Source organism: Seriola lalandi, unplaced genomic scaffold (assembly GCF_002814215.2).
Source record: "Seriola lalandi dorsalis isolate HSWRI2012SDOR001 ecotype SW California unplaced genomic scaffold, Sedor1 jcf7180002054454, whole genome shotgun sequence".
NCBI classification, from domain to species: domain Eukaryota; kingdom Metazoa; phylum Chordata; class Actinopteri; order Carangiformes; family Carangidae; genus Seriola; species Seriola lalandi.
In genome coordinates this window covers 23529-36899 of record NW_019525007.1, presented here as the reverse complement: position 1 = coordinate 36899, position 13371 = coordinate 23529, and the positions used below count along the sequence as shown (strand labels likewise).

The 13371-nt window shown below is 38.5% G+C and overlaps 2 protein-coding genes across 2 annotated transcripts; one reads left to right on the top strand and one right to left on the bottom strand.

Annotated features, from left to right (window-relative positions):
• The first annotated feature begins 1382 nt into the window (after nt 1-1382).
• Nucleotides 1383-3341, top strand: LOC111658569 (glutamine amidotransferase-like class 1 domain-containing protein 3, mitochondrial). The gene is made up of 5 exons (XM_023411152.2): nt 1383-1518; nt 1951-2063; nt 2334-2505; nt 2600-2801; nt 2897-3341. Exons 2-5 carry the CDS (start codon nt 1956-1958, stop codon nt 3087-3089), a joined length of 675 nt encoding a protein of 224 aa, XP_023266920.1. The 5' UTR covers nt 1383-1518; nt 1951-1955; the 3' UTR covers nt 3090-3341.
• A 2125-nt stretch (nt 3342-5466) lies between these two features.
• On the bottom strand, nt 5467-7034 carry LOC111658570 (uncharacterized). The gene is made up of 6 exons (XM_023411153.1): nt 6899-7034; nt 6375-6636; nt 6199-6290; nt 5874-6013; nt 5661-5765; nt 5467-5553 (listed from the first exon to the last, which is right to left on the bottom strand). Exons 1-6 carry the CDS (start codon nt 7032-7034, stop codon nt 5467-5469), a joined length of 822 nt encoding a protein of 273 aa, XP_023266921.1.
• Nucleotides 7035-13371: the final 6337 nt, after the last annotated feature.

The window sequence follows — 13371 nt, the reverse complement described above, 5'->3', positions numbered from 1 at the left end:
GATAGCTATGACAGCCAGAACTGCTTTCTTTGCTATGAGTGCAACACTGCCGATGATGAGCAGAGCTAAAGTGAAAGCTGCCAGACCAGGGATCAGAGAGGATCTCAGGTCTGTGGGCTGCAGCACTCCCTGCCCCACCAGGATGTACACCAGACCTGAACCACACCACAGGGCAGAGACAGTCAGACACACAGACGAAAACAGCTGGGCGTAGGAGAGACTGCGGCATATACCTAAGAGACAGAGAGTAAACAGAGGAGAGAGACCAGGGACAGGATTACAATTTTTAAACTAAAACAAAACAACTAACAGCACAAAACAAAAAATGAAATAAAACTTGTGATATTAAGTCATCAAAACCAACCTGCATAAGCTAAGAGGGTTGCAATGATGAGGAGCAGAATCCCCAGTGCAGTGTAGGGGATGAGGTTTGTTTCAGGAGAGCTGCCATAGTCATTCACCAAAAGCAGGAGAGAACCTACAAGTTATAACAAAAGCCATTGCTACAAAAGTTACCACAGAAGCAGATAGAGATTTTGCTTCCTGCCACAGCAAGTCTGCCTGAAAGTAGGATTAACTGAAACTGATTCCATATTGTATGTAGTTATTACCTTAATAATTAAATAACTGCAGCACTTCTTTATTTGACAGTATATCTTACTATAACTTACGATAATACTATTTGTTTCTATTATTAACAGTGGGCAACAATGTCAGTTTTATGTTTCTTGTTAGTGGCCAGCAGAGGTTTTAATCTTATTGTCTATATCCTAAAAAATTACAAAAAATCCTTACAATTTCTATTTTTCATATCAAATCAAGATTTTACTATATTTTGACCTGCATTGCCGAACAATGTCTGATTTAAAAATAGCGACAAGACAACCGATATAATGATTTTCAGACGTGAAAAGGTGTGGAGTTGCAGTTGTTAAAATAATAACAGCCTCGTAAACGAAGTTTGTAAAAGGAAAAAAAAAAACAAAAACAAAATCTTACCGCCAGAGATGCCCAGTATGCCTACAGACGCATGCAGTGAGTCGAGTTGAGCCATAGTAAGAGTGAATTTCTGATCGTAGGATTGCGTTTATACAGCGGCGTCCGACGTCATCACGCAAGAGAGGAAACGGATTTGCCCCGGGGGGGAAGAGATATGTGTACTATAGGTATGTACTATATTTATAATTTAACTCATTTAATTCATATATATAGATTTGTAGATGTGAAACAGAAATTAGCTTCATGTAACTTTTACAGTTTTAATTGACAGAGCTCTGAAGTTTTCATTTGAACTTTTTGCATTTAAAACAGTAGGAGTTGGGAAGAATGATTCAGCATTTCACCGCCAAAACTGGTTCTGTTGTACTTCATGATGTCAGCATTTTGGACAGCAGGTTGGTGTGGGAGGAGACAGGAGAGGCAGGCAGGACTATAAAGAGTCTGCTTCAGAGTTCAGCCAGCACACCTCTACTGAGCAGCTCGACTTAGCACAACTTCCTGGCTACCTGCATATACAAGGTGAGATCTACAATATCTACATTATCTTTACCTCTGCTATGATTCAACCACTGCTTTATATGTAATACTTTATTAACAACTTTGATTTTATTCAGTAATGTTATAAAAGTAGCACTGGAAAATGCACAAGGGAAAGGGTGAAATGCTAAATAATTGTATATTACATATTCATCTTCAAGTGCTGCGTGTATTTATTCCATCAGAGACTCAAACCTCTTCCTGTAACTTCTCTTTATTGGTGGCCTCTCTCATCTAGCTCCGTAATTGTTTTATGTAAACATGCAAAATGCTCAGATATTGAAATTGGTTCCTCCTAGCTGGTAGGGAAATGAAAAGGGGACCAACATTTCATGTCAACAAGTCATGTAGTCTGAACAGTCTAAATCCTTTGCCTTTCCATTAGACCTATGTGCCTTGCTTATTTGTTTACAGTAATCATGGTGAAGCGTGTTGCAGTTATTCTCTCAGGCTGTGGCGTCTATGATGGCACAGAAATCCACGAGGCCTCCGCTGTCCTCGTCCACCTGAGTCGTGCTGGAGCAAAAGTAAGAGCACCACTGCAAGAGAAAAAGACAAAATGTCATATCAAACATATCAAAATGTACTTATTTGTCAAACACGCATGATTTTCTCTAGCCCCATTTAAAATTCTTTGTGCTCAGACTTTGCAGCTTTCAATTCAATGTTTACTTCCCTTTGTTTACAAATAAGATAGCACTGTCATATTGCTGAATCACTGAGATCGAGTTGGCTTTTATAACAACTCTAAATAGATCTGATATAGAAGTTTTTTACATGTCAGTGTTTCATTTCAGGTGCAGATGTTTGCCCCGAATGCAGATCAGATGCACGTTGTAAATCACTGTGAGGGGAAGCCTACAGAGGAGAAAAGAAACATCCTGCAGGAAAGTGCCCGTATCGCCAGGGGTGACGTGACTGATCTGGCAAAGTTAGATGTTACAGCATTTGATGCAGCCATCATCCCAGGTGAGACTGTCCTCACCGTAAATAAACACCATAAAGTAAAATATTTTACAATTCTCTCATCTTCACTTCTGTAATACGCCCTGTGTTGTTTTAGGTGGTTTCGGTGTGGCTAAGAACCTGAGTGACTGGGCAGTGAAGAATAAGGACTTCACCATCCTGCCACAGCTGGAGAAGATCATCAAGGCCTTCCACAAAGCAGGAAAGCCGCTGGGCATGTGCTGCATCTCCCCCGTCCTCGCTGCCAAAATCTTGCCTGGCTGCGAGATCACTGTGGGACAGGACAAAGAGTGTGAAAAGTGAGTGAAATAGTTTGTCACCATCAGATGTCTATGGATATATACATAAAAAAAAAATGTACTCTACAGTTGTGTCTCTCTGTTGTCCTCTTCAGGTGGCCGTATGCAAAGACAGCAGGTGCTCTAAAGGAGATGGGCTGCAAACATGTGAACAAGGATGTGGGAGAAGCTCATATTGATTTCAAAAACAAGCTGGTCACCACCTGTGCCTTCATGTGCAATGCTCCAGTTCATCAGGTTTTTGATGGAGTAGGTGTCTTAGTTAAAGACACACTGGAACTGGCTTAAGAAGTCTTAATTTCATACTGTGTGTTTCTGTTAATGAATTAATTTGCCACATTCAATCCCAGCTGACATTGGGTGATTGCTTATGTTTGTATTTAATTACTTCAAAGCCAATTTTCTGTTTTTTACTTTACAAGTACTGGTTATCAAGTTGTGGTATCTCTTAAATTCATCTCACCTTCACTGAACAGTCCACTGATGTTATATTGTCAATGTCATAATCAGTGTTTAATAAAAGTTGAGTCAATGAGCAAATTACAGCATTATCAGTTTTTACAAAGACTAAAATGAAAATCGCAAAAGCAAAATCTGCAACATAAATACACTACATATGGGTAGAAATGGGTTCTCACATACAGTACATGTGCTTTTGTGTTTGGACAGTGGTTTATTATGATTTCAAAGCCAACTCAAATGTCCTTGTATGGTATTGTTGCCTTTGTCCAGAGAAAGGTCTGCCTCAACATCAGGCACCAAAAGCAGCATGTGAAGGGGTGATACACATTCATGTATACCCACCAAATCTTTGCATATCAGACTTTGGAACATCACTGATTATAGGCTTGTAGATTGTAGATTGTAGGTTCATGAACACTCTGTAGTCGTTACTACATTATTACTGCATTATTATATGATTACTCAGATCTACTTTTGTGGTAGTTCCTGCTTTCCAGGACCCCATTTTACTATGATGACACACACACACACACACACACACACACACACACACACACACACACACACACACACACACACACACACACAAAGTCTAACTACAAGTTCAACAACTGCACACGAGAAGGCTATTTTCTGCTTATCATTAACAGGCAAAGACAAAGAGAGTTTTACTTCTGATGAAGCACGATTTAAAATGACTGTTTACTATCAACAATCTAATGTTCAAACTGTTTCTTCTACAGCTATTTTTTTATTCAATAAAAACCATTTCTAAAAAGTCATAAATTACTGCTGCTGTTTTATATCTACCTTCCCCTGAGCCTTCAGTCTAAATCTGACATGCCACCATCCTATATGCAAATTACCCTTGGTTTAAAAGGTAGTTGCTGCTCAACACTTGGATGGATGGGAACAACAAATTTGAGAATTTTCGATCTGGCCTTTGAAGAACCATATTATTGAAACAACAACAATAAATCGACATCTACTCTCGTATTGTTGGATCATAGCAGTGGGTTTGTACAATAAGCCTAGTAAATCCTATGTGCTATATTCTCACCGTACTGAAAATAATTTCCCAATTCACACAAGTGGCATATGTAATTTTTTTAAAAAGATGTTTTTATTGATGCATATAAATCATTTTGCATTAACAAGACCACAAAAGGGAAGATAGACAACAACAGGACAAGATTTCTCTTGTTCAAAAAAGAAAAATATAGAACATAAATATAAAAGTCGACCAGGAAAGGCATGAGGTATCATTGTGTGTTGAGGTATAACAGCATCAAGCTGACAGGAGAAGCACAGTCACAGGGGGGATAATATTAATTCATTTAACCATTGCCTCTGTGAGGCAACACTGTGTAATTTTTAATTTAGGCTTTTACTACCCCCTTGAAACTTGCTCAACATAGCTAATGCATCACAATAAAAGACATGCCTGCACCGTGTTTTTTTAAACTGACTTAATTTCCATGATATTTCTGATATTTAAACTCATTATTCATCACTTATCCCTGAACTCTGGCAACCAAACATTGTTAAAAGTAACATGCAGACTTAAGACAAACTTGAATGATGATTTTTCAACAATGAAACAAATTTCCAATCAGAACTAGATTAATTAAATTAGTTCCAATTGTATAGAAAGGCAAGTTTATATTTTTTATGAGTTTTATTTCCCTGTTTGACCATTCCCTAAATTTATTTTGATAGGACTCCTTATGTTGAATGAAAACTGTGTCTGTCTTATGCATGAATAGTCATGGGTTGCAATACAGGACATAAATGTAAAAAAACGTTGGATGACGTAAAACATTTTCCCCATAAGTATCCATAACTGATTAAAGACCAGAAGAGGAAAGATTGAGTTGTTGTCACACATTGTGCTAGATTTTGACTGTTTTAATACACATCATGTATACACATACACAATACAAATCACGTCATGAATGATTACAGTAATTAAGCTTGATTTTACTGTTCTGTATTTTATACATTTGCAACAACAACAACGACTGCAAAATTTAGGTGAAGTGGAAACCAGATTCCCTGAGATTTGTCAATGATTGTGCGCACGCGTGTGGCAGAAAATGATGATGTCAATTATTATATTTTGTAAATAAGTATAGATTTTCATAGATGCATTCCTGTAAAATGTGGAAGTAATTGTTGCATGTAGAACAAATCCAGGATGTTTTCACAGACTTTTGCCTGAGAAATGATTGTACTGATCTGTTCCACAGGCCAAAATTGTGGCATGAAATTTCCTGGGACGATCAGCATCCTATCAGGAACAGAAAGAGTCAGGATCAATAACCTACACAAGTCAGAGACTATAAAATGATTACCTGCAGAAATACAGGAATTAATGTATTCTTATGTTTGTCTCACCTGTATGGGGTAAGCACAGGTGGGAACATATCGCATCACAAACCCACAGCTCCTCCTCTGGGATGTGTTGGCATCACTGGCATGGACAAGGAGTCTATCATGGATCTTATAAAAAGAAAATCAAAATCAGAAATCATACAGCTTGTATTATACTTAATGTGTATATCTAACTTATTTGTAACCCTGTGAACTTAAACAAACAATTGAACTCACAGACATCTGCCCAGCCAAGAGAGGGCAAAACACAGCTTCATCAGCCTGCACCAGCTCCTCTGGGATTTCCTGGTTGACTGACAGCATGTTTCCAGGGCGGATGGCTTGACGATGAGGCAACATGCCAGAGCAGTGGCTGCCTACAGGCACACAAAGAACAAAAAGCTCAACTCTGTGAAACACGTTGTTGATTTCATGAAGTAAATCTAGTGTTGTTATTCCACACATGATGGAAAATAAGGTAACACTTTTCTTTAACGTTTCACCAGGACAGTTGCTAAAGGGATAAATGTACAAGAGAAGCATAAATGAGCAGCTGAGGTACCTGGGATGACCCTAAGGGTTCCGTTCTCTTTCAGTGAGTCATCGAAAGCGAGCCACACAGAGAGAACAGGGCCGCCAGCAATACCCCAGTACCTGTGAACGCAACAATTACAGTTAGAAAACAAAATGACGCAAAAACAAAACCTTCCAGTGTTTTTTTCAGTATCTAAAATCTACCTCATATCCTGATGCCAGGCCACGTATGGAAGTTCATTCTGTCCAATACTCCCATCAGGTTTGGTTTCACCTTCTTCGTTCTCCATGATGTTGGCTGGTTTGAGTGCTGGGTATTTGCAGATGAAGCGGGAGTCCAGCAGGATGACGTCGGGGCCCAGGATGGCTCTGACCACTCGCAGGATTTGAGGGTGTTTGGCCAAACCCATCACCCACGGATGCTGAAGGTGAACATTGTGGAGGCTGTACTGGGTGTACTCTTCACCTGAGGATACACACATGTAATGTGTCCATAATCTCTCTCATAATACGCCTCATTATATTCATTTTTAAGCGTAACAAAAAGCTGATGTATACAGATTTTCTGTTCAGACATGAATTAGACTCACTGTCTATACTGAGCAAAAAACCACATTCATTTTATCCAAGTTACTTTTTTCTGCACTCCTCGTTTCTCAGACTAACTTGTCCTTTGTCATTCCTGCCCTCTTCGTCATCATCCTCCTGTATCTTCTGGTGGTACTTACCGAATTCCCTCTCCAGTTCAGAAAAGGCATGCCTGGCCTCCTTCAGCTCCATCTCGTCCAATACAGGCAGTGTTGAGAGAAAGCCCTGCTGGTTGTAGATCTCTTGGATCTCTGATTTAGCTGTGGATGTAGTCATCTCCATTAGACTGCTGATGCCCCAGGCTTTTCTGCTTCCAAAATTTATGGGATAGAGACTATGGTGGTCAGGAATGGAGACAGAGGGAGAGAAAATAAACTTGAAATGTGGCAATTATTTAGTGCAAGCAAGGAGAATAATCTTATTTTCCATCTAGTTTTTGAGACAGTCTGAACTTCAGCTGTTTAATGAGACTGATGAGAGAAACTCACAAGAGAAATTTCACAGTGCAAAATAATTATATCCCTTTAAATTAACTACAGTGAGCATTATCTTGCCTCCATACCTGTCTGCTGTCCAGTTTTCTCTTGTTTTCTCTGTGAGTCTGAACTCTGGATACTGCCGATCTGTGCTATATATATACATTGCAGAAGATTCGCAGGAAAAAAACTCTCCCATTAAAGCATTTGACTTACGTGGCCTTTCCGGTTTGATTTGAACTTCTAGGGAAGGCAAAACAAATTCCATGTTGCAACAAAGAAATCCATACTGATATGACAAATACTTTTTAGATCACAATACCTCATTGTTCTGTCAGATGCACTTACCCAATCACAACCTTCTATCCAGTGTATATGAATATGGTTGAGTTAACAGAAGTTAAACCCTATTGGTCTTCTGTCAATTTAATGGAAAACATTCCAGCCATTTTCTTCTTCTTCTTCTTTTATAATACTACTACTACTACAACTACTATTAATAATAATATTAATAATAATAATAATAATAATCTTTATTTTTATTTTCATAGCAAGAAGTTCATTCTCCAAGTGCTTTGCAACAAAGAAATTACATGCACCAAGTACTTCACTTTAAAAACCCATAAAATGAACATAGAAACATATTAAAACATTAATGTAAAATGAGATGAAGAATAAAATGTATTGTTGTTCATATAATAAAATAGTTATTATTATTTAAATCTACTGTTCAGTTCTCATCTTTATTGTCCACCTACACATGTAAAGAAACTTGTTATCTTTGCCAAAAGTCATTCTCATGTTATACCATGTTTGAATATGTGCGTGCATCATATCAACTCAATAAGTTTACAACCTGTTTTTAATTTAACGGATAACTAGGGACAGACATCAAGCTACAGAACTTGCTGATGGTCTACTTATTGGCAAGACCACAACATTCAGGCCAGCCCTATGAAAGCAAATGTCACTGGCTGAATGACTGACTGAGTGTTTGTCAGTTGAATGCTGTATGACAGAGAATTAATGTTAGACCATTGGTCAGATGGCCGAGAGTTGGATGTTCTCCATTGGTCATTGCGCTAATGTAATTCGAGTATTTGTAACAGCTATAATAAGAACTTATGGTGTGTGTCCTTTAAGAGTGCCACAGGAATGATATCATTTTGTAGGCCAACATGGAAGTTATCACCCTGGTTCCCTTGACAAAAGAAAAGAGGCCTGAGATTTCAGGTTGTACAGACTTTCTTTGACTGTTTATAAACACTACAGAACTGATTGTTCTGATAACCACTGGATATGCAAGTGTTTACTTCTCAGGTATTATGTACAGGTGTGACAGTGAATGGGAAGGCTGCAACCAAGACTGCATATGTACATAGGCCAAATTTTTGTGATACACCACCGTGTGTCTTATTTTTGAATGTATGTGAGAGTAAAGCGGGAGGGTTGTTAGACCTTTGAGTGAGCAGTGCTTGGCAAAAGAGAGTTGAAGAGTTCGACTGCCTGTGAGAAAAGGCAGGTAGACTGTTGTGTGGTTCTGGTCCAGATTCTGCTCAACCTTTTTCTAGATGCTAGTGGGATGAACAGTCTATTGGAGGAGTGAGATCGATCTTTGATAATGCTGATGGGCCTGCTGGTGCAGCATTATATTTTACTTGTTTTAAGTGTACCGAATGGAAAGCAGGGGGCAGCAACGATCTATTCTACCTCTCTCACCACCTGCTGCTGGATCTTTCAGTCAGAGGTCAGTACACCTTGTCAGAACAGGCTCTGCAGTGGTCTTGCAGAGTGTGGTGAGATTGGGGATGTGTGTGTGGGGGGGGTGGCGTTGACCACCTTAGGTTACTTACAATATGAATCTAAATGGGGATTGATCAGCATTGTTCTTTATGAAGTTTATGATAGTTGACAATTAAAAATTAACATTAAGAGATGACTTCACACCTGGACACTGAAAGGTTTATTTAAAACACAAATGTTGTTTAAGTTTAGTTCAAATGAAACATAAAAAGTCTCTGAATGTTAACAGTTATTACTATCTGCTACATCTGAGCATAACAGTTGAGATCAAAACTATTATAATAGTCAAATTGTGCAACGAACTACAGGTAGGATTTGTATCTGACATTCATTTTATTTTGTTCACACTGCTACATATGATATAAGGTAAATGCTGAGGCCATTATATATATATTTCATTGCTTATTATTTATTTGAATTATTTACTTATAACTTTTCAGTTTTTACTTTATCTATTTTTATTTATTCATATAAATGAATGTTTAAGTCTTTCATCTTTTATTTAAATTAATTATTTTTCTTTACTTTTGTTTTATATATTTTATCATACTTTATTTTAATATAATAAAATATTCAACAAACTGCAATACAAATAGTTAGCATTTTAACAAGTTAAAATGATGTGAAGAAGGGAAGTGTGGCACCCTTTGGCATACACAAATGATTTAATTGTTTATTAAGTTCTTAATTGATGAGGACAATGACTATTAAAAATATAAAGGTGTAGCAATAGCTGAAAAATACTCATTAACTAATATGCTCTGCTGGAAAAAAGTAGCTAATTTTTTTGTAAAAGCAGGAATTGATTGGCTATTGTGATGCACAGCCTTCAGCTAACACAGATGAGTGATCCAAAAATAAGTTCAGCTGTCTAATTAAAGTAATTTAGACTAGACTATTTCAGTCACTTTGATCACTTCTTTCATCCTTGGTAAGACACCAAATATAAATAGTAGATTTCCACAAGGGTCCACAGGTTAAGTTACAACTATACAGTACACTGTGGGCTCTGAATTAACAGAGCAAAAAGCTTAAGAATAAATGTGTAAAGTTCTTCATGGGGCAAAACATTTTGGCCCAAGTTTTACTTTAAAAAGTACATCTAATTTTTAGAGGCTTAAACTCCCCCTCAGTTTTGTTCCTTATGCAGCTGATAGGTCAGAGAGACTTAAACTTGCCCCCTCAAAAAAGCTTATTTATAATGGGAATACGGCACTGGACCAATATCATATGGAAAGATCCTAAGTCATTGCTGTGGTTGACCATCAGCGCTGTTTTACCTTCAGCATCTTTCCCCATATGATTAACAAAACAACACAGGCAAATCTTCAGCGAGTCATTCACAAGTACAAAGAACAATGACATCTCTGAATGATGTCACTGTGACTGATAAGGAAACACCTAAGAAAGTTTTGTACTGTAAGGTCAACACCTTCAACTGATCTTATCCTATATAGAAAACACAACAGTTATCATAAGACTGATATTATTGTTGAAAATGTTTGTTTATTTTGTGATAATTATGAGGGCCTGCTGATATGTGATCCATTACTGGAAGGATTTTCCTGCACTGACGCTTCCTGTATGGGCGAGAATTCAGGGCAATGAATAACTCAAAACAACCATTTGGTCTACAACATGTTGCGTACAGTGGCTTCAGAAATTCTTCTGATCCCTTCACTTCTTGCACACTTTTCTGTGATGTGAATTTAATTTTGAATGAATAAAATCATTTTTTTTCATCAATCTACAAAGTGAAAACATGTTTGTTTTTTTGTTTTTAAATTTTTTTTGCTAATTTATTAAAAATAAAAAACTGAAATCTGATATTTCCAAAAGTAATCAGACCCTGTGCTGTAGTACTCCTGTCTTTAAGATGTGTCTGTAACTTGATTGGAGTCCACCTGTGGCAAATTGAATTGATTGGTTATAGTTTAGAAAGTCCCACACCTGTGTGTATAAGGTCCCACAATTCACACTGCATGTCAGGACAAAAACTAAGTCATGAAATCAAGAAGGTCTCTGTAGACCTCGCAATAAAATTGTGGCTATGCATAGATCAGAGCAAAGGTATAAAACCATTTCTAAAGCTTGGGTTCCCAGGAGCACAGTGGCCTCAATAATTATAAAATGGAAGATGTTTGGAGCCACCAGGACTCCTCCTAGAGTTGGCCATCAGGCAAAACTGAGTAACTGGGCAACAAAGGCCTTGGTCATAGAAGTGACCAGGAACCCAGTCACTTTAACAGAGCCTCAAAAGTCCTCTCCCATACTTAACCCCATAACCACCGTATGGGGCACTCTGTTCACAACGTCGATATTAGCCCGCATGACAATATACATGGTGTCTGCCATCTACCTGGTACAGTGAAAACTGAGATTCATCTGTGAAGTGCCAGACGCCATCAAAAATTAGCATTTGCCCATTGAAGTGGGTTACGACAATAAACTGCAGTCAGGTCACGACCCTGGTCACGGCGACAACGTGCAAATGAGCTTCTCAAAGAGGTTTTTGACAGTTTGTACAGAAATTCTTTGATTGTGCAAACCAACTGTTGCATCAGCTGTCTGGGTGGCTGGTCTCAAACGATGTTGCATGTGAAGGAATGATCCAAGGTTGGTGTGGTTACATGTGGTCTGCGGTTGTGAGTCTGATTCGATGTACCTTTCACTTTGATAGTGACCAGCCCAAGGCACTCCTGTACAATGATAATGCTGAGTAATATCAGCATCTTGATATGACACACACGTCAGGTAGATGGATTATCTTGACAAAGAAGCGCTCTCTACCACAAATTTACACCCAGAATAAGCCCTCTGATTGTATAGAAAAAAATCTTACCTCTTTTATATCAAATCATGAAAAATGGTATTAAGTATTTAATTAAATATCAGGAATACACTCCATTCCTTTCAGGTGTCTCTGAAGTGCTCAATGTTTCTGCTGTCTCTTCTCCTCTGAGGGTCGAGATAGCAGCGGGTCCAGTGGAGAGGAGTGTTGCTGTGGGGACCATCACCTTCCTGTACTTCAGAGATACAGACCACAATCTCACTGAAGTGTCAATCTTGAATTAGTCAATATGTGAGGAACTCTCTGGCCTTAATTGTGAACACATGAAAATACATCCAAAAATCTCAATCTAACCATTTGGCCAACTTTGTTTCATATATCAGCTTTTGAGACCAAAGTGTTTGTAGTTCAAACTAGAATTTCCACCTAGCGGTTGTAAGCCTCTGACAACCAACCAAGTTTCAGGAAATATGGTTGCAATCTCCCCTTCCTGAGTTACAGCATTGAATTATGGCCAGAAGTGTTTTACAGAACATTGTGATTTCACAGGGAAGTCGACCATTTGGATATGTTATCACTTAATTTTATCCTTATAGACATTTGAGTTTAATTGTGTCATGATTAGTGTATGAATTTGTGCCCTGTTTGCACCCTCTTTGCTTTAATTATTCTTGAGATGTGTCTGTAACTTGATTGGAGTCCACCTGTGGCAAAATGAATTGATTGGTTATAGTTTAGAAAGTCCCACACCTGTGTGTATAAGGTCCCACAATTCACACTGCATGTCAGGACAAAAACTAAGTCATGAAATCAAGAAGGTCTCTGTAGACCTCGCATAAAATTGTGGCTATGCATAGATCAGAGCAAAGGTATAAAACCATTTCTAAAGCTTTGAGTTCCCAGGAGCACAGTGGCCTCAATAATTATAAAATGGAGGATGTTTGGAGCCACCAGGACTCCTCCTAGAGTTGGCCATCAGGCAAAACTGAGTAACTGGGCAACAAAGGCCTTGGTCATAGAAGTGACCAGGAACCCAGTCACTTTAACAGAGCCTCAAAAGTCCTCTCCCATACCATAACCCCATCACCACCGTATGGGGCACTCTGTTCACAACGTCGACATTAGCCCGCATGACAATATAAACTGCAGTCAGGTCATGACCCTGGTCACGACGACAACGTACAGATGAGCTTCTCAAAGAGGTTTCTGACAGTTTGTGCAGAAATTCTTTGATTGTGCAAACCAACTGTTGCATCAGCTGTCTGGGTGGCTGGTCTCAAATGATGTTGCATGTGAAGGAACGATCCAAGGTTGGTGTGGTTACATGTGGTCTGCGGTTGTGAGTCTGATTCGATGTACCTTTCACTTTGATAGTGACCAGCCCAAGGCACTCCTGTACAATGATAATGCTGAGTAATATCAGCATCTTGATATGACACACACGTCAGGTAGATGGATTATCTTGACAAAGAAGCGCTCTCTACCACAAATTTACACCCAGAATAAGCCCTCTGATTGTATAGAAAAAAATCTTACCTCTTTT